Source organism: Odontesthes bonariensis, chromosome 14, assembly GCF_027942865.1.
Source record: "Odontesthes bonariensis isolate fOdoBon6 chromosome 14, fOdoBon6.hap1, whole genome shotgun sequence".
Taxonomy (NCBI): Eukaryota; Metazoa; Chordata; class Actinopteri; order Atheriniformes; family Atherinopsidae; genus Odontesthes; species Odontesthes bonariensis.
Genome location: NC_134519.1, coordinates 17,160,409 through 17,187,086, shown reverse-complemented (window position 1 = coordinate 17,187,086; position 26,678 = coordinate 17,160,409). Strand labels below are relative to the sequence as shown.

Genomic DNA, 26,678 nt, shown 5'->3' with positions numbered 1-26,678 from the left:
TCCCGTGGCCACATGCAATGATGCAGTTTGGTGCTGAAACATTTTATTGAAGTTTTAACACATGACACAGTTCACTGGTGTGAATGCACAGGTGAAGGTTTTCCACAAGCACATTTTATAAAAGCTGGCTGAGTTATAAATGACAAATAAAGCACTGCAGGCATTTAATATTAACTGCTGTAATAACGTGGATGTCAATAGCAGGAACACAAAACAATCGATGTTACAAGGTGACCGAATACAATGGTTTCAGTCCTTTTAATATATACAAACTTGAGATGTTGAAAGAAACAGAATGACAAATTATATATGTTTAACATATAGAAATGTCTTAATGTTTCTGTCCACATTGTGCTTTATTTTAAGCAACATTATAAAAACGCAAACATGACATTTAATCCTTCAACGCTCTTCTTTTAGCAGGAAGCAGAACAACCCGCTGAGCATCATTTACTATACAGGTGAAGCTGCAAAGTGATGTTACACAATATATAAATGTTGTACAAATTTACAACTGTGAATAAACAGTTTTGTTGTATGTTCCACCTCACCCGCTTTCAAAATAAAATTGAAAAAAAAAACGTAACATTGGTTTTGTTACAAGGAAAATTTCTGCCTTCATGATGGGATGTAATCTTGCTCGAGCCCAACGGAATCCAGAAAACAAAACCGTAATGATGTCAACACATTCTGACCATTCACAAAAATCTTTAACAAAAGATTTTCCTTCCGCATTGGAATAACTTTAGTCTTGCACTCCTTTAAAGTTCAAAGCCGCCACTTTTTTTTTTTTTAAGAGATGAGTTTTACTATTAAACTAACCAACACCAGCACTCCTCATTGTCCTGATAACAATCCATTTCACAACAAACACAGAACACACACAAAAAAAAATCCTTAAGGGTGAAGAAAATAGCTCTGTTCATTGCCACAAACCAATAAAACCAGACGTGCTTGTTTTCTTTTTGTTTCTTTATACCCTCGAGACCGGTTTGTCTGCATGATGGAATGAGTCATGTTAGGTGAGCAAACGGGGTTGCACGCAGTCCGCCTGTCCAACAGAGTGCTTCCTGTAGACCATGCTAGTCGCACTTCAAGTAAGAATTATCCAAGTATTCTTTTTTTTTTTTCCCCATACATGTTCAAATAAAAAAAATATATATCTTTAAAAAAAAATAAATCCACTATAAGTAATAAGTACTTCAAAACACAGTATAAAACCAACATATTTGTAGATACAATAAGGTTTGCTGTCTGAGGGAATGTACATGACTGGAATGGAGGTCTGTTGTTTTGTGAGGAGTGGCTGGATGAGACTAAAAGGTTTTAGGATGCTGCCTTCTATGAAGAAGTGTCAATTTTCTTCACCTTGTTAATTTCCTACAGAGAAAGAAAAAAAGAAAGGTATTTTACAAGGTTCCACATACAATCATGTGTGATGTTGGCCAGGAAGTAGAGACAAATCTACAGCTGTAGCCTAAAAGAATTAAGGAGACCACCGTTGCTGCAAGCTGTGAAACATCGTACGGTTTGCCTGAAGCATGGTAAAAGCTGAAGTGACAGGAGAGTAAATGACAATGATGCCAGACTGACTCGTTAATGTGAATGCACACCCAGAGTCCTCTAAAAGAGGGGCTAACCAAACTATTAACGATGCACAATAAGACGGATTCATCAATACATGTTGCGTATCACGCACTAAGACTGTGAGGATAATTTTATGTTGAGGACCATACCTGAATCGATACGTAGATATTTTTTTATAATCTAAATTCAAATCTTTTTTTTTTTTTTTTCATGAGACAGACCATTTGTGAATTTGCTGATCCTTAGTATCTTATTGCCCCTGTTAGGTTACGCGCCAACTTTCTCAGCTGCACCTGTGGCAACCATCTCTGCTTACTTAGCAGCTGACACCAGCCCCCACGTGAGCGTGTTCTTACAGGCCCTCATCAAAGCTGTTAGTGGAACCAACTTGGGAATTAGACCATTCATTAAAGGCCCATTCATTCAGCTGTTCTTCTTTCCAAGGTCGTCTAGTATCCCTTTAACTGACTATTCAGTTAAATACTTATTCAAAACTGTATGAATCTGAATCTGTGTAATTACATGCACAGACTGCTGTGTAACTCACCTCAAGAAGAGCTTGTTTTAACTTCCCATAAGCATCTTGCAAATTATTATTGACAATGATGACATCAAACACACCGGCTTCTTTACCTAGAGGAAAGCATAATCATACTTAGTCATGATCTAAGCATCTTTTTGAACCGCTGTAAGCGAACCACAAATACTTACTAAACTCCATGTCCACCTTGGCTGCTTGTAAACGCTTCTGGAGGCTCTCCTCTGACTCCGTTTTTCTCGCTCTTAAACGTTTTTCCTGAAACATGAAAACCACAGAAGGCATTCAGAGATGTTTCTCAGAATAATTAGCCGGACCCGCGTGCAAACTTTTGCTGGAAAACTGGAACAATGTGCACAAACGTTGAGCCTATGAACTCCTTCATGTGCATTCCCCTCGATGCTCACCAGGACATCCATTGATGGCGGCTGGATGGAGACGTAGATGGGGTTCAGGTCTGTCCTTTTGATGTTCTTCACACCCTGCATATCAATGTCAAGTATACAGATGAGGTTCTTGGCTTGGACGGCTTGCACGGCAGCTTTACTCGTTCCGTACAGATTTCCGGAAAACTCTGCATTCTCGATGAAGTTGCCACTGTCGATGCTTGCCTGCATCTCCTCGCGTGTAACGTAATGATAATCTGACCGCCCAAAAAAAAGGAGGAGTGGAGACACAGAAAATACACGTGAAGAAACCAACAATACCATACTGTACTGAGCCATCTCTCATCTCTTTATATTTTGCTTCCAATGAGCCACTCATTGCCACTGTAATCCTTTAAAGTGGCCACGAACAATAGTTCTCCCAGCTTTCTGAAGGTCTTTCAAAGTTTTTTTGTTTGGACATTTGCCGTTTATTCACTTCACATCAAGAAGTGTCAGGCCTAAAAACCACAACTTTGCAGAATATACAGAAATGAAGGGCGGCTCAAGGTTTTTTTTTTCCCCCACAATGTTGTGAGATGCTGTTGTAATTTCGATAGAGGGATGCTTTACCTCTGCCGTTCTCTTCGCCGGGTCGAGGATTCCTTGTTGTATCTGAGCGGACAAAAGATATTTGAATTACGTTCTCTGTTCAAATCTAGAGCTGCTTTCATCAGAATCCGAGCTGAATGTTTTGATTTAGAGGACACAGGCGGGCACACTTACGGGACACGCTGAAGCCGAAGACGCTGTTGTACTCTTCCATGAGCTTTTTCAGCAGAGTGCTCTTTCCCGCCCCCGACGGGCCACTAAACACCACAGGCCTGGGTCCAGCCATAGCTGAAAGGCGGGCGCAAAAAGGATTGCAGTTCATTATAGGAAACAAGTGGGTGTGGCAGGAGGAATGACACTGGAAACTTACACGAGTCACCACCGAAGCTAAATTAGTGTGGGCACAAAAAAAAAAAAGTCATTTGATAATAAAAACCAGTCTGAGAGGAGAAAAATTATTAAAAAAAAAAAATGATAAGGCCAGAACTTCATCTGCCACAAGAGCAGAGGTAGTGAGATGCTTAACAAGGCGCAAAGTTATTATTATTGTGCACGAGGAACAATAATAGCCACTAATTGGAGACTCTCCCTCTGCATGTGGCGGCAGAAAGATAGCGCACTACAAGAGGCTAAAAAAAAAAAAAAAAAAAAGAGAAAGAGAAAGAGAGAGAGAGAGAGAGAGCTGATAAAACAGATAAACACTGAAGCAAACTGCAACTCAAAACTCCCAAACGCTACATTAAGCAGATATTTAAAACCCCAAATAGCTCTTGAGTGAAGAACTTTGCATTTCTCATCAATCCTTTTTCTTTTTTTTTTAATCCTGTGTTGTCGCGTCTGTTTTTAGTAACGTTTTTTTTTCCTTCTTTTTTTAAGTTAGGCTGCTAAAGCGAAAATTAAAGTAACGCCAGCGGCGTTCCTCCTTACCTTCCTTCAAAACACACAGCGGAGCTCAAGCAGACGAGAAAAACTGAGAAAACAGGGAGGGTTTGAATATGTGCCAGAAGACTGAGCGTGACTGCAGAGGGGAGGAGAGAGAGTAAGAGGGCAGGCTGCTGCTTCTTTTCAGCCATTGGTTGGATTTTGGTAACGTCAACAGATATCAGCTGTAAGAAGACAGCCATCTCTGTGCTGTTAAGGTACTTAAGAAACCAAACTAAAATAAACTGTTATATTATTGGTAACAGACGAGTTGGGGAAGTTAAAAAATTTGATATTCCACTAAGCTAATGAAATGCAACACAGAGTGAGTTCATAAAAATTATGAAAGAAAAAAATAAAGATTAAGCCACAAAATGAAAAGATTTATAATCTGGGTTTAAGCACATCCTTTTAAACAGCAGAGAAGAAGGGGCCAATCAGCATAGAGGTATTTTCCAGGTGAAAAGGATAAGAGTGATTCTCCACTGCCTCTTAAAAGCCTTCTACAAACAGCAACGCCGGTAACTAAAGGTGAAGCCACCTTTGTTTCCAAAAGTCAGTGAAGACGTCTTGCCTCTCTGTGGGTACTGAGCAGACCTCAAATGATTCGGGGAAATTGCAACCGTTTTCATGTTTACTTTTTGATTAATTCATAAACATCCATCTTGGTTATAAAGGAGTACTGCATTTTTCCCAGGAAAAAAAAAAATCATTCAGACCACCCTTTAACAAGCTCTACTTTTCATTTCTTAACGGTGAAGCCTCTGAAGCTCTCAGAGACAAACAATCCCAACACCCACACAAGTGTCAACCTTTCCTTCTTAACAGAGAGCTGCCTGACAGGAAATGAGGGTCATGTGAGATAACAGTTCTCCTGGGCTGAGCTTTATTGAAAGCAACACTGTGCTTGACGTTAACCACATGATCGATATTTGAAGCTAAATTGAAGTCATGTGAATTGTATGGTGATTTACAATGCATGAGGCTTAATGTTCAACCGGTTTTCATCTTTCACTTCCAAACGGTGAGAGCTTTTCATTCTTACTTGTATGTTTGAAGTCAAAACATAGCACTAAGAAAACTTACAATGGTTATTATCACAAGTGTCAAGTGTAATGAGTGTCTACAGTACTGTGGCAGAATTGTTTATCAGATACAAAGGGTACCTCTGAGTAGCTTGGGAGTAATACAATGTAATGATTTGCATTAAAATGCTGACTCAAAGTTTTGAAAGCTTAAACAGAAACCAGGGAGCAGAAAATGCACAATTTCTGCAAAAATGTACATGTCTAAAAATGCTGACAGGCTTTTTTTTTGAGTGAGATAAGACTTAAAACGTGTTAAAATGACTATATATTTAACACAATGAGCTTTTGCATCTGCTGTATACAGGCGCAGTGCAACCAATGCAATGGCATTACCTGGCACATAAACACGAACATGTCAGATAATATACACCACAGTGTTTAGCTTCAGTGACATTAGGTCCTACCTCAGTTATAAATACATTTTATGTCATAGCTCCCATCAAACAAAGAACTTGTATACCACCAAGTCAACTGCAAGTAGCACTGCCTAAACTTATCCCCCCCATCTTCTCGTGCAAAACAGTGGCAACAGCCCGTCTTCAGAAATGAATGGCAGGCTCAGACACCGCGATACAGCAGCAAAATATTAAACACAGTAAAGAACAAAAGAAAAAAAGAGACATATCCTCATTCTTACCTGAAAATAGCCTGGCAAAATATCTCATATACATCTGTAATCGGGTTAATTTGAGTCTTTTTAACCGTCTCCGGGAGATTTTCTTCCCCCACTGCCCTGCCTCTTAGCTATGTGAGCCATTAGAGAAAACTATGCTGCCTACGTCATCACTGCGGGCCAAAACACCGACACGTTACGTCCAAGTGTGTCGAGAATGCGCGCGACAAAACACGGAAACGTGAAGTTAACTTAGCATTAGCTTAACTCGAGAAGAGTGAACAAAACACTAGTATATTAATTATATTGATACAACCGACAGCTAGCTTCGGCGTTTTTCTTCCTGGGGATATACACCTGTGGACGACGAGGCACTTTTTTTTTTTAACGTAACTTCGTTTGGAGCCGTTTATTAACCTTAGCTACACGAGACAGCTTAGCTTTAACTGACCACTGTTAAATCGAAACACTTATCTGGGGCGTTGTGGGTATTTCTACAAATAACTGGAAAAATTAGCGTCAGTGGCCAAAGTAAACACCGCCCCAGGAAACACGTTGCAAGTAAACTTACCGCAGAACTCCCCGGATGAGTGGGAGCTGAAGGCCTGACCAATCACGCCGCTCATGTTGGCTAAAGTTAGCTTCATACGCTAAAGGCGCGATAACTTTCCCATTTCTCCAGCTTGACCCACAATAATGTTTGGCTCTTCAAGATCTGGAGGCTCTCGAGGAGGCCAGGACTCCTTTAACTGGGATGACGTGAAAGTCGATAAGCACAGAGAAAATTATCTGGGTAAGTATAAGAACTTGTGTTAACCAGAGAGCGAGCTAGCCAGCAACGGAGAAAGGTACCTAAAACCACTGTCTAAATACACACAGTTGCCCCACATGCAGCTGTCCCATACCTTTTGATTTAGAGTCCCTCATTACACAGAGTCTGGACGCATTGAATGACTTGGTATTAGTCTCGTTTTTCACCCTCCACCCAGCAGGTTCCCTCTTTCATTGCCTCCTTCCCGAGCGGACACACGTAACCTCTCCTCTGTCCGTGCCCTTACCGCTGCCAGCAAGTCAGCATGCCAAACACGAGCTACGTAGCAGCCACGAAAGATGCGACATAAAAGGCTGACTAAAGTAACTTGACACAACTTGCTTTGCAAGCTATATTTTGGGGAACCACTCGCGTAAACACATGTTGTGGGTAACATCGCGCAAGAGACTCCCCATCGGCACCTGTTGGCAGCAATTTTAAAATGTGAAGTTTAAACGTCACGTGACTTGGAGAAGATGATGCTCAAAACAAGGAAAAAAAAAACTCAGTTAAATATTAATGTCAACTTCCTTCTTCATTAAGGGAAACCTGTACTTTAAAACTCATTTTAATTTGTGCCATTTCAGGGAGTTTGAGTTGTCAAACAGGGAACAGCATCTTCACAAAGCTACAACTATTAGTCCAATTGTATGTCTTGAACAACAACTATTTTGACAGTTGAAAGATTATGACAAAACACCATCTAGGATTATTATTTTTAAGTATACAAAATGAGATATTGTCTCGTCAACTGTGTTGATTATATTTCCAAAGAAGAAAAATATGGACACTGGATTAATCTAGGCTCAAAATTATGGTTTGGTTTTTCTCATGTAATGCATCATGGTCAAAGGCATTGATGATCACATCCATAAATCAGAAAACACTCATCATTTAGAACACATTAAAAGCTCCTGGGTTTTTTAGATGAAAAAATGGTTTATAGCAGGCACACTTTGAAGAAAATTAAAGGTAACTAAAAAACTAAATGTATGTGAAAATAAAGAATGAAATATATAAAAGATTGTAAAATAAAATAAGAAAAACCCTGACTGAGTGTTTAGGACTTTTTCTTGCCACTTTTCTGGGAAAAAAAAAGACATGGAAGCAACATCTAAAAAACGAGTGTGTTCTGGACAAAACTAAAAGTCACAGATTGTCACACAGACTTACTGTGAGCTCTCTTCATTTTTGTTTGGATTATTGCATGCCTGAGTTTTAAGCGCATGTTGGGCCCACGTTTGTGTCTCAGAAAGCATGCCGTAGTCCTTTTTTAACCTAAATATCTAAACAACAAAAGCTAATAAGGCTCATTAATATTTTTTTCTGCAGCATAAGGAGCAGTTGGTTTCAATTTAGTAAGTAAAGCCGAGTGATACAATATTTCAACGAATAACATGTAGGAATTCAAAGGAAATATAAGTGGAAGAAAACCTCATTCACACACATCAATTTTTATTTTTTTTTATTTATTTTTTTTAATTCAAGAAAGCACAAAATAAGATACTTTAAATACAATATCTTGAATTGTTTTGTTTTCTTTTTAACTAAACAAAACCCACCCACCCACAACACCCATATACTGCTGTAAAGGAAAAAAAAAAAGGAAAAAAATTCATAAGCATAAATAGCAAAGTTAAATAAATGAACATTGCCATAAATTAAATAAATAAATAGATAAAAGAAAATAACATTAATAATGATAGTAGTTATGCTAGTAAGAATAAAAGTGTCCATAATGTAATGACAAAATTAAGATGAAAATAAATAAACAAACACTAATAATAATGAAGATAAAAATAATGACAGACAATGGGGGCATTATATATCCATGTACATGTCAATGATTAGGCAAGGTCAAATGTATATCTATCTCAGGGCTTCATAGGCTTATGGAAGGGCCTTAAGATTTTTAAAGTATTCAATTAGAGGTTCCCACATTTTGCAAAATTGTTTTGTTGAGCCTTTAGAAAAGTATTTAATTTTCTCTAATTTAAAAAAAAACATTAATTCAGTGAGCCAGACAGACACTTTGGGTGGTTCAGGGGATTTCCAATGTAAAACTAAATTTCTACGGGCTATCAAAGAAGCAAAGGCAAACGCGTTCATCTTATCAATGGGTAGCATGTGCTCATCAACCGACACTCCAAAGATGGCCATATCTGCTGACGGTTTGACTTTGGTGTTAAATGCATCATTTAATATTTTACAGATAGCTGGCCAAAATTCAGTTAACTTAGGACAATTCCAAAACATATGGGTCATATTTGCTGGAGCAGAATTGCAACGCTCACACCTGTCATCAATGTCGTCGTAAATTCTTGAGAGTTTAGATTTAGTATAGTAAATTCTATGAAAGACTTTGAACTGTATCAGGCTAAGCCGGGCACAGGATGATGTTCCGTTAATTCTTTCCTGAGCACGTTCCCAGAAGTATCCAGGAATTTCAGAGCCAAGTTCTTCAGACCATGCCGTTCTAAGCCCATCTAATGACGTTTCCTGAAGAGAGATAATTATATTTGCGATATGCCTCCTCAAATGCATAGGGTTACGCAAAATCTTCTCAAGTCCTGAGTCTGCTGGAAAAGCAGGAAACGTTGTACTCTGGCTTTGAATAAAATGACGGACCTGAAAATGTCTAAATGGGTCAGATTTTTGTAAGTGGAATTTGGCAGAGAGGTCGGTGAAATTGGCGAAAATACCATCTAGATAGAAACGTTCGCATGTATCCAAACCTTTCCTCCTCCATAGGGTAAAGGTGTGGTCTATTCTGGCAGCAGGAAAAAGGTGATTATTACAAATAGGGCTGTATACAGAAAAATCTTTTAGTTTGAAATGTTGTCTGAATTGTGTCCATATCCTAAGAGTAGAAAATACCACAGGGCTAGAAGTGAATTTAGAAGGCGAAAGTGGTAATCCGGCAGTGACCAAAGCAGGAAGTGAAGTAGAGGTGCAGGAGTTTGCCTCAATCTTACACCAATCCAGCTGTGGACTCTGGTACCAATATATAACTTTTTGAATATTAGATGCCCAGTAGTAATTTCTCATATTAGGTAGTGCCAGGCCATCCCTAGGCCTTTCTAAAAACTCTCTGCGGATTCTAGCATTTTTATTTGCCCAAAGAAAAGAGGAGATTAATTTATTTAAAGATTGGAAAAAAGAATTAGACAAAAATATTGGGAGACATTGAAACAGATACAAAAAAACGGGGTAAGACATTCATTTTTATACAACTAACTTTACCTGGAAGAGATAAATAGAGACCAGACCATCTCTTAAAATCAGCTTCCAATTTGAGCAAGAGGGGTTTGAAGTTCTTTTCATAGAGATCAGAAAAAACACGGGTGATGTGTATGCCTAAATATTTAAATCCAGACTTTGATATATGGAAAGGGAACACATTGTCTGGTAACTGAAGGGCCAAATTATTAATTGGAAAGCATTCACTCTTGGAGAAGTTTAATTTGTAACCAGAGAAAAGCCCAAAGTCATTAAGGATATTGACAATATTAGGAATACATGATACTGGGTCAGAAATATACAAAAGTAAGTCATCAGCATATAAAGAGATTTTATGTTCAGTTTCAAACCTGTGAATCCCAAAGATATTGGGGGTTGTCCTAAATTTAATTGATAAAGGCTCAATAGCTAATGCAAATAAAAGTGGGCTAAGGGGACAGCCCTGGCCACACATCAATTTTTAACATCAACATCTGAGCCTACCATTTTCCCACCCCCATCATTTCCTCTGTTTTGCCTCCAGGGAACTCCTTAATGGCCCCAGTTGGACGATGGCAGAAAGGCAAAGATCTCTCGTGGTATGCAAGAAACAAAAAAGACGGCACACCTTTAACCAAAGACGATGAAATTGCTGCAGTCAAGGCAGCGGAACACGAGGCGTTGATGGCTGCCTTGTATGTATATCTCATCTTCCATAAAAGTATTTTCCTTGATGTTGCAAGTTTAAAGCATTAAAATAATCACACCACCTTTTCCATGCACAATCTAGAGGGCACAAGAATTTAAAGCGACAACCAACTGGCCTGACCAAGGAGGTATGTGACTTAGCTGATGAACAATTTCAAAGAATCTCCTGTCGGTAAAAGGGCTGAAAGACTTGAACATTATTTCATTCCACCAGGACCTTGTAGAGGTTTGCAGGAGGGAAGAGGTTGATGGCGAGGAGAGAAATGTGGATCGTATATCAGGCTTGGGAAGCTCCAGGTGAGCATCTTGTTCACATATGAAACCACTGTTCAGAGTATTCTCAGCTTTGTCACAAAGCAACTTAACACAACAACAGTAAATGCACACTTAAAAGTAAACCGTGGATATATGTATACATAAACGAAACGTGTGAGGTATTTCAGTTTGCTTGCATTTAAACGTCGCTCTTTGTGAGGCAAACATGTTTTAGGGTAAGCAACATTCATGTGAAACTAGCAACTATCTCTACCTCCATCATGAAAAGGGATGTTGGGAAGCGAGCTGCTAATGTTGATGCACTACGATTGTAAAATGTTTGTTTTTCTTGAATGTTTCCATCTTAAGTGCCGGCTCACGAAAAATAATCCTGTCCCAAAAAGAGAAGGAGGCGGTAAAAATGGGCCTGCCGGTTTTTACAGTAAGTTCTTTTAACTTTTCAGTTGTGGTAGCCCATTTAAACCAATGCAGATGTAGATAATGAAGTGGCACAGTAATTTAACAGTTGAATAGGATCTATTGCTTAATGCGAACATTAAAGAGATATGCTTTCTGTCCAGCATCACAAGACTGAGTCTTGTCCTGAAACTTCAGTCGCAATGACCTCTGAGAGTGTTGGAAAACAAGAGGTGGAACTAAGGTGAGAATATGTGATTTTAGCTACCACCTGTGCGTCGTTTCGGACAGGATAACATTAAACGCCTCGCTTGACTCGAGGAAAAAAACGTAACCTCGGTTTCCCCTGTTTAGTTTGATGATAAATAATCTTTGTTGCTTTTACCTTTATTTCCACAGGCATGAAAGCAAAAAGAAGAAGAAAGAAAAAAAGAGCAAAAAGGAGAAAAAGAGCAAAAAGGAAAAAAAGAAGAAGAGACAAAGAAGAGATTCGTCCTCCTCTGAGTCAAATGACAACCAAAAGAGGTTGGTTCTGTTGTTTGGAAGTAGTCATCTGTATGACTATAAGAACACCTCCCTGTTCAAACCTGTTTTAAGTTAGAGGCAGAGCTATTTTGTCACATGTGGTGTTGTCTAAAATACAGTTAAGTCTCTGAGTATAAGGGCCTTACGGTTTTTTTTTGTTATTCAGCTATTTACCTAAACATATAGTGTCTGTTATATGATTATATCCTGTGTACAAAGTGCACATATTTTAATATGAGGGTTTTTTCACATTTAAATAGGAGGAAGGGTCACATCCACAACTTTCATTTTCCAATAACCCAAATTAATTGACTCAAAACTATGGACTGGTGTGACTTATTACTTAATTATTGCAATTTGCAGTTATTTCCAGCAGTAGCAGTTTAATTCAAAAGCTTTTGCTGTGAAACTGTAACGTGATCAAATCTACCACAAACACAGGTTTACCACAGCAAATACAGTGAATTCAATATAAAGTGTAAACTTCATGTCGATTCCCCGAAAACAGAAAGGCCTCTTCAGACTTTTCTAAAAATGTCTTAAAAGCCCAGACGAGTTCTGAACACTGTGATCAACCTGTACTTGAATGATAGGGGAAAATCAAAAGGATGGGCTTTAGCCAACATCGCATATAAAAATGTGATGGTGCAGACATGTGTGGCACCAAGTCAGTAGTGTTTACTAGTGATTTTACAGATGCCACAAGCAGCTGAATGAACTCTGAAGTGTGCAAGGTCGTTTTATTGGCTAAGATTCAGTTAGATGCAGCAAAATCGATTTGACGGCGCTTCACGTTGCATATGGAGATTGACTTGAAAGCGACTAAGGACGTTTTGAGGGTGAGTTTGACGTGTTAGAGCTTGGAACATTTCTGCAGCGGTTAGTTTCTTGCCCTCAAGGGCTAAACTAAACTAAGAAACAGCCACGGTCAGCTGCAAACTGGCAAAGGATTGTATATATATTTGAGTAAAGAATCAACATTAGACAGTGGTGTTCAGATATTTTGCAGCACTGGAGTCAGTCATCCTTGAGACTTACTGTTCAGTGTGTCGACACAAGGGGGCGCTGAGACATCTGTTTAAAGCATCTTGAGGAATTACCTTTTCAGTTTGGGGTACATGACTGAATAATTTATGATTTTTATTCCTGTGTATGAAAGGGGAAGCTAGACTGAATGATGCTATTTATGTTTTATTGTGTTTTGTGGTGGTGGGAGGGGTGGGAAACTATAGTTAACATACGGTATGATAGCTACATACAGGTGTATTTATGTGAGGTTTCACTCCCAACTTGGTCCAGACAACTGGCAGGTGCAGTCATTATATGGCTGCCTTTTGCCGTTTTCTGTGGATGTCACCAGAAAGCTCACGACTCCAGCTTCCTCTCCAGCCTCAGCACATCTCATCAGAGCCCCACCACACCCCACTCATTGAGTGTTTGTTTCCTTTTACTTTTCAGACACAAAAAGGACCACCATCGTCATAATCCATCATACCATAGTCAGAGTGGAGCCAGACCCCATGACAGCCATTCAAGGGGGGGAGCAAAGGCCGAGCGACAGCCTTCCCACCCCCATCATCGACAACAGCGGCATGACACAGACTCCTCAGATGGGGGGTCTCCGGCTCGCAGTAACCCTGCCATCTACAAGAAGGCTCCTGCTGGTGCCACACAAAGCCACAGGCGGCGCCATGACACAGACTCGGACGACTAATGTCCTGCCCCCCACCCCCAAACCAATTCAAAGATGTATAATGCGGACAGAGCGCTCTACAATAGCTTGACCAGCCACGAGGGCTTCAAGTGACCTGGACAGGCAGGCAGCTTGTGGTTGGAGACGAGTCAATGTGACAGATTTTAGCCTCATGCTTGAACTAATTCTTTCAATAAGTTGGTTGTATGATAGTCACACTGGTGTGTATTATGTTATTTTGGGTTGTGTATTAAGTCAAATGATAATACATATTTTGTAATGTCCCAAGTTGTGGATTTTTCATTGTTTTCTATCATATTGCTATAATTTAATTAGTTGAAGGCATCATACAGTTCTGGTGTGTATACAGTCGCCCCCTTTTCATAGTAGAAAACTAAGCAGATTGTATTAAGTCACAATAGGTTTTTGTTCAAAAACACCCAAAGAGGATGCCTTTCTCATCCCGTCATATCTACCCCATTCCACTGTAACTCTCACACTTCACAGCAGCTCTGGTCATTTTCTTTTCTCAGTCACGTCGATGCTTCTTCAACCTTCGTCATTCTAGGAGACCATTTGAATGCTCTCCACTGGTCGTAATAGAGTAGTGTTTGCATTCGTCATCAATACGTCTGAAAGAGTGGATTCTGCAGGTTGGCACCTGGGGGTACTCTTTTAAAAAAAAAAAAAAAAAAAAAAAAGCAAGGCGTTCTTAAAGGAGAGTGCTAAAAAAAAGAAAACCCAGACTGGTCCTTTTTATATGACAGAGTACCATTAGACCGCCACACACAAACCAAGCTGATGAAGCAGCAGGAGGGGAGGCCAGACAAAGCCACCCTATGAGGACTCCAATACTCAAACTACCTTGTCTTCCACAACTACCATACACTCCTGCCACGTTTTATAGGCTATTAACCACAGCAGCCTAATCAACCTGCAAGAATGTTGGCCCAGATTGCCATCCTTACACAAAGTAACGCTGGGTGTGCTAACCCCATAACTGCTTTGCCCTCAGTACTGGGTGGTTCTACCACCTAAGGGCATCATGTTACTTCCCGAGTCACTTTCCTGAAATGTATCACCAAACCCAAGATTGAAATGAAAGGGGCTCTTAATGACCCAGATTATATCTAATATCTATAACAAGAGATTGTAATCAACAGGGTTGTCCAAATTCAGGGTAAACTGTTTGACAAGCCACTTAAGCAGGTGCCTCATTAAATGTTATGCATTTGATTAAATGTAGACTTTTGTCTAATTACATAAAACTTTCAAATTCATTTTTGAGAGTAAATGAATGAAAACCAGATCCAGAAACATTTTTTGGATCCAATGACTTTAATCGCAGTGTGTCCCCCCCCCTCCCTCCCTCCCCAAACACAAATCAAAGGCTTTACACAAAACACTGACAAACTTAAGAGATTAATACAACATTTAGGCAACTATAAATCAAAATATTAATGCAAAGTAACACCAACACCTTATAGACATAAATCCTGAAAAAAGATAGAGGCAGTGTGTCCTAAATAACAATGGCATTTCTATAGCCTCATGTTTTACGCAAAAGATGATGGCACTTTAAAAGATGCAGCTAATTTTGGTATTGCTATCAAAATGCCATTTCCCACATTGAGCCGAACAAAATAAGTTGCAATTTGCTTAGAGCCCTCAGCAAGGGCACCGAACGGTTTACAGTTACCACACAACAGTACTCACACGAAATTAAACGGTGTAGAAATACAGAAATAAGTACTCATTGGGGTAATAATTCCTCTGCTGCTGAACGAGGACACCCAGCAGATTAGCACGCCTTTAAAACCAACAGATCATATTGTGTAATATTGCGAAGGCAACAACACGATCAACCTGAGACATTGGAACATGAAAATCAAATGCAACTCGCTGCGCTTGTAACGACAGTAGATCAGGTCGGTGTGTGATCACTGCGGCATTTTAATTTACGCCAACATCTTTGATAACAACGGCTGGTTAAGTGTTCACAGACAGGAGTAATGTCAGTACATAGTTAAACCCAGTGCACTAAATGGTCATTTTAGGGTTGTTAAACGTAGTCACCATTGTAGCTTCAAGTAGTGCAACAGTGTATAATTCAGTTAGATCTTTAAAAAAAAAAAAAAAAAAAAAAAAGCCTCTCAAAGATCACCCCCTACAGTACATGACCAGAAGAGTCATTTGATTGCATTGAGGGGCCAAAATGTGCTGGTAAATTACTTTCCTCCCTTTTCTTATTCAACGCACACGTGGCTGTCTGACAGCCAGGAAGAGTAGGACTAAGACAGAATTTTGAGTGCAATAATCTACCCCATTACCAAATTTATTTACAGTTGCATAAAATAAGAAAGCATAATAACAAAAGCTTTACTTGGACAGATCACCCCCACCACTAGCTCGTGTACATGTGATCAAAGCTGAGGTGAGGGCAGCTTCCAGTACGGAGTGAATCAGTTTTACCTGAAGTGTAAAGAGCAAGGTCAGGGATTTGGGTGCAGCAGGTTATCTTATCTTTTTTAAATTTTTTTATTTATTTATTTTTAAATGGTCTATTATTAATGGTTCTTGAGCTGATTAGACAACCAATCAAGTCCTTCATAGAGGCCATCTCCAGTGGTAGCACAGGTTGCTTGGATGTACCAGTTTCTGTTACGCAGCGAGTGGAGATTCATCTTGTCTGTAAGTTCGGCAGCATTCATAGCATTTGGAAGGTCCTGAAAACAAGGAGAAAACATAAGATACCATCCATGTGGATACAGCAGGAGATCAGAGAATGGAAAAAGAAAGCTATTACTCATTTTGACATTAACCCCGCTTTTTAAAACCCGAATTACTCACTTGTTTGTTGGCGAACACTAATAGCACAGCGTCACGCAGCTCGTCCTCTGCCAACATTCTCAAGAGCTCTTCACGGGCCTCAGCACATCGCTCCCTGTCATTGCTGTCCACGACAAAGATGAGACCTGGAGCAAGTCAACAAAAAGAGTCAGCCGAGTGTGTGATATGCAACTTTGAAATACAAAGCGACAGTAAATTTCCAAAGGGATTGATTTACTGCTTGTAAATGTCAGATTTTGAGAAAAAAAAAAAAAAAAAAGTACCCTGTGTGTTCTGGAAGTAGTGACGCCACAGCGGTCTGATTTTGTCTTGACCACCGACATCCCATACCGTGAAACTGATATTCTTGTACTCTACCGTCTCTACATTAAAACCTGAAGGTAAAAGAAAAAAAAAAAAAAAACATTAAATTTCAAATTCTGAGTAATAAAGAGGAAACACGCAGACTCCTGTAAAGTGGACTCACCTATTGTAGGGATGGTAGTCACAATCTCTCCAAGTTTAAGCTTGTACAAAATGGTTGTCTTTCCGGCAGCATCTAGACCCACCATGAGTATCCTCATTTCCTTCTTCCCGAACATTTTAAAGAGCCCTGCAAACATATTCCCCATGGCGGCTGGTGGTGGGGATCTACTTCTAACAAAGAACGTGAAATAAACACCAAACACCTGAGGAAAGACAGAAACAGTCGTTGGCAAACACGTAATTTTTTTGAGGAGATGCCACATGCAACTTTCTTAGATTGTTATTGTTGGTTTGTTCTAACTAATCGAGGATTTACTGATCGTCTTCATCTCATGCAAATAAAACGCACTAAAGAGGAAAAACGTGATACATCGCAGAGAACAGTATAGTTTGTTGAAATGAAGCCCCTCATAATCTCACACGTTGCTTAGTGCTGACAAGACAATATAACAATCATTCAGGTGCTTTTTGGGTAACTTTTCTCTTCAGATAGTTCAGAGAATATAAACCCAGCAGAGCTCTTCGATCCAAGGACTCAGGCCAGCTGGTCCAGTCCAGAGTCCAGACTAAACATGGAGAAGCAGCATTTAGCTGTTATGCTGCAAACAAGTGGAACAAACTGCCAGTGGAGATTAAACTTTCACCAAATGTAGACATTTTTAAATCCAGGTTAAAAACATTTCTTTTCTCGTGTGTCTATGCATGAAATACCTTTTAACTTATCTAGACTGTTGCCTGATTTTAAATTCATTTAAATGATTTTATTTGTTTCTCTTTATATTATTTTATGTATTTTTAATGCTGCTTGCACTCCCTGCTGCAATGCTTTTATTTTATGTAAAGCATACTGTTTGTACATGAAATGTGCTATACAAATAAATTTGATTTGATTTGATAGTTCATTTCTTCATTCTCTAAAAATAAAAAAATGCCCACTCCTTAATGTCGCACATCAGTGTTGCCCAACTTTAGTTTTAAAGCGGCACTATGCAACTTTCAGTAATACGGGGTTTGTTTACCATGCAATACACACCCCAAAGCTGTAGGGGGAGCTCCGTAGAAAATAAGGCGACAGTCTAGCCATATTATATATTACTACTCTAGAAGCTAACCACATTCAATTTAGCCGTCGACAGCTAATGGAGAGAGGTGTGTCTTATCAGGCTCCCTGGCTCGGCTCAGAGCCCTTTAGACCTGCTGTGAAGCAGTAGTTCTCGGCTCTCGTGTGTCGCGAGACTTCCAGAGGTAAACAAAGCACGCGGCGCCACAGGCAAAGTTGCAAGCGTTGTTTCGGGCTAGGGCCACCAGATGGAGATGGAAATGTCACCGTTTTCATCAGAACGGGTCAGCCAAGCTATCTGATGATTGCCAAGCAATTTTATGACCATGAAATAGTTGCATAGTGCCGCTTTAAAAGAAGCAGGCTGGATATTTGTGGCTGCAATCATCATCTCAGAGATGACTATGTCTGTGATGTAAGGTTTGCCTCCAACAAACAACTGAAAAGGTTCATGTCAAACGTGCCAAAGCCTTTGCTCTTCCTCAGGACCAAGATGTTTGTCAGCTGGTGTTTAAGAACCACCTACTTTTCTTTTCTTAGTCCAAAAGATGCTTTTCCTCCGAAGGAACTAACAAAATCTCCCAAAACGTGCACTAAAAACACCTTTTGTTGGGCTTGTTTCCCTCCCACTTCAACAACCATGGCAGATGGAAATGAAATGTATACCAGCTCAATTTTGCAAAGTAACATATCCTCAATGGTCACATTGATACATTTTATCTTTCTTGTACAAAACAGCTTGATATATCGCTCGATTTTCTTGATTTGCACAGCAAATCTCACATATGTCCGCCAATACACGCTGCTTTGAATATTTCTATTTTCAAACCCACAACAGAAGAAGTCATTAGGTTTAGTAAAAGGTAAAAGAGCATGTCATATCCTCACAACGTTATCTGCAGCACGTGAAGCAAATTAAACTTTTTAGTCGAGTAGATGACCATCCAGAATCGAGAAGTGTCTTAATGTTAAGTTCCTACCTGAATTACATTACTGTCAATTTAACAATGATCCCAGCATTTCATTAAGGCCCCCAAAATCCAAGAACGGTCAGACTTTAACTTGGGTTAAACATGATAGGCAACAAGTCTTGAATAACTTTTTAAACCTTGCAATAGTAATAGAGAGACAGCTCAGACAGAACTAAGAGGATATTGAGAATGTGTAATTTCTTCATCTTTACCTTCTAGCTCCAGATAGGCTAAATAATATTATTGATGACGGGATGGTGGTGATATTTTCTATTAGAATCACGTGGAAAACACAATATTATCTTATAAGCAGAGTTGGTTAATCGAGCTAATTGCAGTTTTGGATTGGCCTACATAAGCCTTTTTTTCCCGTGTAGCTAGTGCACAAAAATTGAAGGCAGACAAAGCTGCAGTGTTGTCAGTGAAGCTGCTTAACCTTTAACGATATAACTGTACCATTAAGTGTAGCATACAAGGGTAGGCAGCACATTTGGGTCAATGATTTCGCATTTGCAAACGCAAGGTGGCTACTGGAGTACCTTGACACTTAGTTTCTCAGGTGCAGAGCTAAAAGTTGCCTATCCACGTAAACAAACACCGATGTTTGCTTGCTGTGTTGCAATGCTAATGATAGTGCGAGTAGTTCAGAGCTTTAACGTTTCAGTGTATTGCCACATGACGCATTTTTCAAGATTTTTTTTTTTAAGCCAACTAAACACAACGGTAAGGGGAAACGAGGAAGAAAGTAGCGAAATACCAAGGAAAGGATAGCTTCGCCTATACTGATAGGTCAGCTCCCTGCTAGCTCTTAGCTACAAGTCCCATTACTTCCTGTCTTTGTAACCGCAGTCACGCAGGGAAAAAAAAGCTCCTTCACCTGTAAAGACATAGCTTTGCGTACAGCATGGAAAAACCCTCCCCAAAAAATAAACATAGCCACATTTACATATAAAGTTTCTCCACATACTCGCCTGGTGTGTTTCTTTCCCTTAAGGCGTTTCCTTCCTCACAGGAAAATGGCGACAATTTGACACGTCAGAGGTTCCAGCAGAACTTCCGTGAACATCAGATTGGGAGGAGTCGTCCCCTGTGGCGTAGTGGAGAATTACATGCATTTTTTGATCAAAAATGTAAAGCTTAATGGTGTTATTAACTGTTGTTGGAAATGTATGTACGTTTTTTAACGTCTTTATCAACAGTTGCAGCCTTTATCATCCATAACTTGTGCATACACTAAATTGATTTAAATGTGGCAGTTGATAATTAAGAAAACTCTTAATGTGGCTACAATATATGCAGCCTAGTGAGATATGATGAAAACGACGACAGGAATGATGACATCTTTGCAGCATTTCATATGTGTTTTCTTATTTATACAAATGCCGAAACCATGTAAATCAAAATTCTGAAGATGATTTTAAAAAGACAAAACGCAAGTCACATATCACAGTGTTTAAAGCTTTGATTTTTACAACATGTGTCCTTAGATCAGTGTTTCCCAACCCTGGTCCTCAAGGCACACTGCCCTGCATGTTTTCCATGTTTCCCTGCTCCAGCACACCTGATTCAAATGAATGGGTCGTCCTCAGCATTCTGGAGAGCTTTAAGACCTGACCCAATTATTTGAATCAGGTGTGCTGGAGCACGGAAACATGGAAAACATGCAGGGCAGTGTGCCTTGAGGACCAGGGTTGGGAAACACTGCCTTAGGTGATACATCATATACTTAAGTTATACATCCTGAACTCTACCTGATTCCCCAAAACGTTGGGGCAATGTGTAAAACCTTAATTTTTAGTTAAAACTGTGCTTGTTTTGAATTTGATGCAATGTAACAATAAAAGTTTGGACAAAAGAAGAGAAAGACTGGTTGAATGTTTGATAGATAATTACGGTAAAAGTCAACCAAAGGTCAGTAAAATGGTTGGCTATAAAAGCAGCATCTCACAGGCTTCTAGTCTTCTAGGGGTACAAATTAAAAGGGGTTCACCATTCTTGGAAGATTGTGGGCAAATAAATACTGTAGCTCAACAGTTTAAGAACGGCATTCTTCAATATAAAATTACAATCAAGACAATTATCTGTTCCCAACGGACAATGATCTCCAGGCTTTCCGACAGCCCTTCAATAAAAACAGATATCTGTTGTGGCAATCATTGCATGGACTCAGGAACACTTGTAAAAACTACTGTTTTTCATACAATTCAATTAGCAATTCAATGATGTATCACAAACTAATTTAAGACAACAGTTAAAAAAAAAAAAATGAAGCAAAGTGGAAAATTGCCCCATGGTCTGATAGGTTTAAATTCTAAATCCTTTTGGAAATCATGGCTGCTGCCCCCTCCTAAGATAGTTTGAATTCTCTGCTTCTTATAAGCACATTGTTCAAAAGTTGGTTTGTGTAATGGTGTTCGGTATTAGTGCATTTAGCATGTGTCTAAACTTGTTTAGCTATGATCACAGCCTTCGAAGGCAACATTAATTCCCAATAACTTATGCCTTGTGCTTATGCTTATACCATCCAGACAATGGTAACTGTTTCAGATTAGGCTAGTGCACATATTACAAAAAAGGCTCTGTGATACCTGAGTCTGGCTGATAAACTGGTCTGCCTACAGTCTAGACCTGCCACCTGGTGAAGCTATTGGGTGCATCATGAAATAAAAATCCAACAAAGGTGACTCTTACACACAATAAGAATGGTAGGTTGTTTCTTTCTTTCAAAACTATGCAAATGGGCCTCGTCAGTTCTAAAACACCCACAGCTTGTTGTTAAAAGAATGAGTGAGGCATCATGTCCCATTGTTCTGATGATGTTTCTATTCCCATTTAAAACGTGGGGTTATAATGATTTTCATACTTGCCTAACTTTTACAACCCAATAATCTGTAGACTATCATTGTAAGCAGCGATGGTATTTGTTTCCAAGGTTTGTAACCACCACGTTCTTTTCATTCATGAATAGGTCATTGAGAAAAAGTTCCATCATGTTATTGTTAGAACAGTTGAATTTTAAGCAGGGTCAACTATGCCTGCTAACCCCAGCAGAGGGGGCAGCAGGAGGGAAGAAGGCTGAGGAGCCACACAGTGAAGGCTTATAATGCCATCTGTTGCAATTAAAAACAAAAATGCTTTAGTGATATAGCCTCCATCCAGAGCACTTTGTTGAAACAATCAGGTAGGCAGGGTATATTTTGTAAAGGTAAATTATGAACTGCAGAGTGACCATCCCAAAAACAGAGCATTTCTCATGAATCAAAGGCTGCATTGTCTTTAAGACACAAATCCTGATGTGTCAGTTTGGTTGGCTGTCAAGGTTAAAATAGAAAACCCATTCTTTTGTCCGATATAGTTAAGTGAAAAGTTAAAGATAAAGTGAAGAAATATTTGGAACGGTTTGAATTTTTAGCTGTTCACAAAAACACATCAGTTTCTGGCTGTATAAGGAATATGAACTTAAAAGTGTTGACTCAGCTGTAATTTGAGGATATTCCCATCCAAACTGGTGGAAGGGTTTGGGAGCGATACATACATGTGATATGTGACAAACTGTGTATTTTTAACACTTTGTAGAGAAATATTGTGTAAGCAATATCTGCCTAGAACACATGGGCATTACCCAAGATTTGTTTTACTCACTTTTTTTGTTGGTCTTCCTGCCTTGTGTTTTGTCTTCATCGGTGAAATGCCTTTTAATTGACCTGAGATCAGGTGACTGACTATGCCATTGCAGAATATTAAAGTTCTTTACTTTCAAAAGCTGCCGGGGGCTTTTGCAGCGTGTCATGTTTTGTACGCCTTTGCTGTGAAACACTGAACAATCAACTTTCGGCTGAGTCTGACTGCACAGTATATCACAATACACTTAAGAATTCATAAAGCTGCTTTTTGCAGACTGTTGATCCCACTACCTCTGATGTTTCTACTCTTTGATGGATTTTTGTTTTTGTAGCCTATGAATAGTGGTCTGTTTCACTAGCATTGGTTCAGAGCAACAGCCTCCAAAATCAAATGCCATGCTGGCAGCCACCTCTGGACTTTTTGCAACCCCAAGTCAGGAAAAGTTTGAATGCATGGAAAATTAAAATAGATAAATAAAAAACAGTAACAAACTCTTTTTTTTCTGCATTCACTTTGATTTCTATTTAATTTCAGACGGCATGAGCCCAAGATTTTTCATGTTTTGTCTTGTCAACTTCATTTATTTTGTTGATATACTCTATGTTGAGGTATTTCAGTTCTGCAACACATTCCGAAAAGCTTGGGATGATAAAGCTTTAACCCCTTTTTAATGTCACCATTTATAACACTGAGCTGATATTCTGACATTGAAGACAGAATGAGAGGGGTTCCTGGTGTGAAATTGTCCCCATCTTCACGCAAACGAGTTGTGCAACAGTACGGATAATCCTTTTTTTTTTTCTCCGCCACATTCTCTGTCGTGGACAGGTCAGGACTGATGGAAGGTCGGTCTAGAACCCTCCTCTTCCTCTGCCATCAATTTGTAATGTTTGTAAAATGTGGCTTTGTATTGTCTCTGACAAAGCACTCGCCTTGAAGGCAGCATTTGTTGCTCTAAAATCTCCTTGAATCTTTCTGTATGAATGCTGCCATCACAGAAGTATAAATTAGCTTTGGTACAACTCCAAACCACAATGGGGCCACAATGCATGTTTCCACTGTGTGACCATCTATGCCAGATGCCACAGAGCCTAGAGAAGCCAGTGCCACCTGATAACAGGATTAACATAAGGCTTTAGTTTGAAGTGGCATTTTTCAATGTAACTCCATATTGTGGTGCTTGACAATAGTTTCCCACAGTAATCTCTTGCTGAAACTGAATCATTGATGAATGACAGTTTGTGAAGCAGTGCTATCTGAGGGATCAGTGATCATGGTCACGGCTTGTGCCCATAACCTCATAAATCTTGATACTTACTTTTTTTTTTTCAAGATCATCACAACTTTTCCTAACTTTGTCTAATGTGGATGCTTTACTTTTATTTGCTTAAATGAAGTAACAACAAATAAAAAGCACAAGCGTGTCCATGACAGAGCTTTCAGTCAATTGTTTTAGTGTAACTTTTGGTTTGTTGGTTAATTTCAATCGGAAAAAGTGGCATAAGTATAATATTTCTTAGACCCTTTGTCAAATGTGAATTTGGGAACCGTCAAATTGGAACCAAGAGTCTGCACTTTAAGTATATATCCTTCTCACGACCATACGCTGAACGTGTTTGGTAAACAACTCGATAACAAATTGTGTCTCCACATAAACATTTCACTAAGTTACTGAAAGTTCTCGACTAAACCAATTCTAAGTGTACAATAAAAAGACTGACAAAATTATTTAAAGAAAATGTGATTCATATGATGACCAAATTGGATTCTTAGGTCTAGAAAAAGTTACGCTTTGGAGAATGCATACATACTCTGTGTATAGTTGCTGGGATTGTTAGTGTCCACAACATCAGAGCTTAAAGTTGTTCATGTGTCTGTTAATGAACAAACATAACTATGGTCTGTTTTAACCTGCAGCAAGTAGAATTTAGTTAATTACTGGTTAGTCCAATTTGTGTATATAATTTTGCCCCACTGTACAAACCTTGTGTTGATCTGAAGAACATACATCCTTATTTATAATCTTTCAAATTCAAGTTAAGCATCTGCACTGTTGAGCTTTTATGTGAGTTACTTTCCTCTGCGGTTCTAACGGCATCAGATGCACCATTATGAACAAAGAAATCATGGCATTTTAGACAAGCTAACCAAAAACATAAAGACCCGAGAGCAAGAGCTTTAAGCGCAGTTCTGTCATTTCCAGTGGAAAATATTATAAGTCAGCCCACAAAAATGACCTTTCTAAAAGGGCAGATTAAGGAGACAAGAAGTTCAACATAAGCAATAAAAATTTGTCAGAAAAAGACTTAAAAGCCAGACTCAGGGCCCAACAGGTGGTGAGTTGCAACATAAACTAATGAAACCTCTCAAATTCACATTCTCTAACAGTGACTTTTCTACTCTACACCTCAGTTAATCTGATTGATTCTAGGAAAATCCTTCTCCTACCTTGAGGTGAAAAACAATTTCGTCTTCGAGTATCTGCAAATGAACTGTGATTCTTTTCTACCTGAATGATCATTTTTGAGTTCAAATTGAATATGTAAAGCAGAAATAAAACCAAATGACCTTGAAAACAAAGAGTTTTGACAGATGTCCCATTTACATGAGGATTTTTGGTAAATAAGACAGACTTTATTTGGTTGACATTATCATAATATGCATTTACACATACCATGTAGTGAGGTGACGGCTCTGTATAGATCCCAGAGGTAATGCTAAATCCACCATACTCCACAGGCAAACCCGGAGGTAATATCCATTTGAGGGGCTCCTGATCTTCCTCCTTTTCGGCTTCATATCTCACTAGATGCTGACAGTTGTGATCTTTGGACAGACGACTGAAAAATAGGACAGTAGGGAGGTGTATATATCCCACACCCCCTTCTATAAGCACACACACAAACACACAAACTCAAATTTTTATGGCACCGCTGGTGTACACGCCTAACAAATGTCTCCCACACATACACAAACACGCAAGCGCACATGTACACTCTTTTTTTTCTTTCTTGGTTTACATTTTCTTTTTAAAGAATCCCTTCTTTATTCGTTTCAAATGTGTCCCTAAAACCCTTATGCCCACCTGGGGGTCATGAGCTCATGGGGTACAGCTACAGTAGCACTCTAGAGAACTCTGTCAAACAACTGCCACCTGCCTGGAAGAAAAGTTGCTTTTGCTCCACTTCAAAGAAGGAAATATGGGCTACATAAACATGTATGAAGCATTATCAACATTTCTGAGTTAGGTACGGCCAAATCAAAGTGTATTTATGGTTGACAACTTAGAGTCTGTTGATATGAATAGAAAGGGGCTGCCAAGGGGCAAAACAGGCTTTGCAGTAGGAAGTGGGTAAGGTCTCAGTAGGGGCCTGACTCCCCTCTGAGACAAGGCCTAGCAAGGATAAAAACGCTCAGTAAGGGGCTTGGGAATGCTGCTGTGTATGTGTGTGTATATGTGTGTATGTGTGTGTGAAACATCAACATCGTGAAAGAGTGTGTGTCCATGCATACGTTTTATGCATTGGAAATGTGCTGTCTGCAGCTTCATGCACCTTCACATTATGTTAACAACTAACTTTAGATTTTGCGTTTGTGTTTGGGGGTTTTCAGTAATCATGATATTTGTGATAATAGATGCAAATTATGAAATGGTCCTGGGGCAACCAATAGACCACTATGTGAGTTATACAAAAGAGCTGGTTCGGGCTAAGCAAGGCTGGAACTCGGATGGACAAGCATGGGATGCCTCCCTCTGCGTCTCATGTACTGGATTATAGGGCGGGCCAAATCCCAAAGGTGGTGTGAAGCAGAAAACAAACCAAACATTATTACAACGACCTGCACCGTTGCCATGAGAGGGTCCAGGCTGGCTTCTTCCATTGGCAACAAGTGCCACTGGGCACCCTACCCCACGCCTCTCACAGTAGGGGGCGCTATAGAGAAAGACAGGCCAGGGCAAAAGGATAAATGTGCACCAGTGTCGCCTGCCAGTCACTTTTGTATGGCGATTGTCAGTGCCCTGAAAAGGTCGTTAAGGGGATTTACATAACATTTTGCACTCCGCCCCCGGGTATGTCCGGTAATTTTAATTTCTGCATAACGACATGAAGATTGCTTTCTATTTGAACAGCACAGAATATGAAAGCAGAGTTAAGGAGGTAATCTAACTGAATAACAGTTAACATTATAAAATCCAAAGAAAGATTTAGCTTGGAAGCCTTAGATTTCACCAACAACCTTCAAGTACATTACAGATTTCTTTATTCCCTGACGCAACTTTTTTAACACATTTTTTTTATTTGTTCATTTTTTTTTTTTATCTTTGGATTTCAGTCTGAGGAAGCATTTGTGCTA

The 26,678-nt window shown here is 39.4% G+C and overlaps 3 protein-coding genes across 6 annotated transcripts; 1 reads left to right on the top strand and 2 right to left on the bottom strand.

The window, feature by feature from the left end:
• Positions 1-26: 26 nt before the first annotated feature.
• Positions 27-6,930, bottom strand: guk1a (guanylate kinase 1a). 3 transcript variants are annotated; one of them, XM_075483200.1, is made up of 7 exons: positions 6,630-6,930; positions 3,277-3,390; positions 3,124-3,165; positions 2,533-2,768; positions 2,299-2,383; positions 2,135-2,220; positions 27-1,380 (listed from the first exon to the last, which is right to left on the bottom strand). In XM_075483200.1, exons 1-7 carry the CDS (start codon positions 6,649-6,651, stop codon positions 1,342-1,344), a joined length of 624 nt encoding a protein of 207 aa, XP_075339315.1. In that variant the 5' UTR covers positions 6,652-6,930; the 3' UTR covers positions 27-1,341. The 3 variants fall into 3 exon arrangements, with proteins under 3 accessions (XP_075339315.1, XP_075339314.1, XP_075339316.1); XM_075483199.1 differs by lacking the exon at positions 6,630-6,930 and adding an exon at positions 5,749-6,442; XM_075483201.1 differs by lacking the exon at positions 6,630-6,930 and adding an exon at positions 4,030-4,563.
• On the top strand, positions 5,914-13,636 carry c14h1orf35 (chromosome 14 C1orf35 homolog). The gene is made up of 8 exons (XM_075483198.1): positions 5,914-6,517; positions 10,299-10,449; positions 10,545-10,590; positions 10,677-10,759; positions 11,087-11,159; positions 11,299-11,378; positions 11,534-11,659; positions 13,118-13,636. Exons 1-8 carry the CDS (start codon positions 6,421-6,423, stop codon positions 13,371-13,373), a joined length of 912 nt encoding a protein of 303 aa, XP_075339313.1. The 5' UTR covers positions 5,914-6,420; the 3' UTR covers positions 13,374-13,636.
• Positions 13,637-15,479: 1,843 nt separating this feature from the next.
• On the bottom strand, positions 15,480-19,756 carry arf1 (ADP-ribosylation factor 1). Of its 2 annotated transcripts, none has more exons than XM_075483202.1 (5): positions 19,666-19,756; positions 16,669-16,870; positions 16,466-16,576; positions 16,203-16,327; positions 15,480-16,078 (listed from the first exon to the last, which is right to left on the bottom strand). In XM_075483202.1, exons 2-5 carry the CDS (start codon positions 16,811-16,813, stop codon positions 15,920-15,922), a joined length of 540 nt encoding a protein of 179 aa, XP_075339317.1. In that variant the 5' UTR covers positions 16,814-16,870; positions 19,666-19,756; the 3' UTR covers positions 15,480-15,919. The 2 variants fall into 2 exon arrangements, with proteins under 2 accessions (XP_075339317.1, XP_075339318.1); XM_075483203.1 differs by having other exon boundaries at positions 19,670-19,756.
• Between the last annotated feature and the right edge of the window lie 6,922 nt (positions 19,757-26,678).

Bases quoted from the DNA above. Each gene is read 5' to 3' on its own strand.
- c14h1orf35 (XM_075483198.1), top strand. From the start codon at position 6,421: ATGTTTGGCTCTTCAAGATCTGGAGGCTCTCGAGGAGGCCAGGACTCC. The intron at 6,518-10,298 runs GTAAGTATAAGA...TTTTGCCTCCAG, and splicing joins GCACAGAGAAAATTATCTGG to GGAACTCCTTAATGGCCCCA. The intron at 10,591-10,676 runs GTATGTGACTTA...TCATTCCACCAG, and splicing joins CAACTGGCCTGACCAAGGAG to GACCTTGTAGAGGTTTGCAG.
- arf1 (XM_075483202.1), bottom strand. From the start codon at position 16,813: ATGGGGAATATGTTTGCAGGGCTCTTTAAAATGTTCGGGAAGAAGGAA. The intron at 16,577-16,668 runs GTGAGTCCACTT...TTTTACCTTCAG, and splicing joins GACTACCATCCCTACAATAG to GTTTTAATGTAGAGACGGTA. The intron at 16,328-16,465 runs GTACTTTTTTTT...GACTTGCTCCAG, and splicing joins CTACTTCCAGAACACACAGG to GTCTCATCTTTGTCGTGGAC.
- guk1a (XM_075483199.1), bottom strand. From the start codon at position 5,782: ATGTATATGAGATATTTTGCCAGGCTATTTTCAG. The intron at 3,166-3,276 runs GTAAGTGTGCCC...TTGTCCGCTCAG, and splicing joins CTTCGGCTTCAGCGTGTCCC to ATACAACAAGGAATCCTCGA. The intron at 1,381-2,134 runs GTGAGTTACACA...CTTTCTCTGTAG, and splicing joins TAAAACAAGCTCTTCTTGAG to GAAATTAACAAGGTGAAGAA.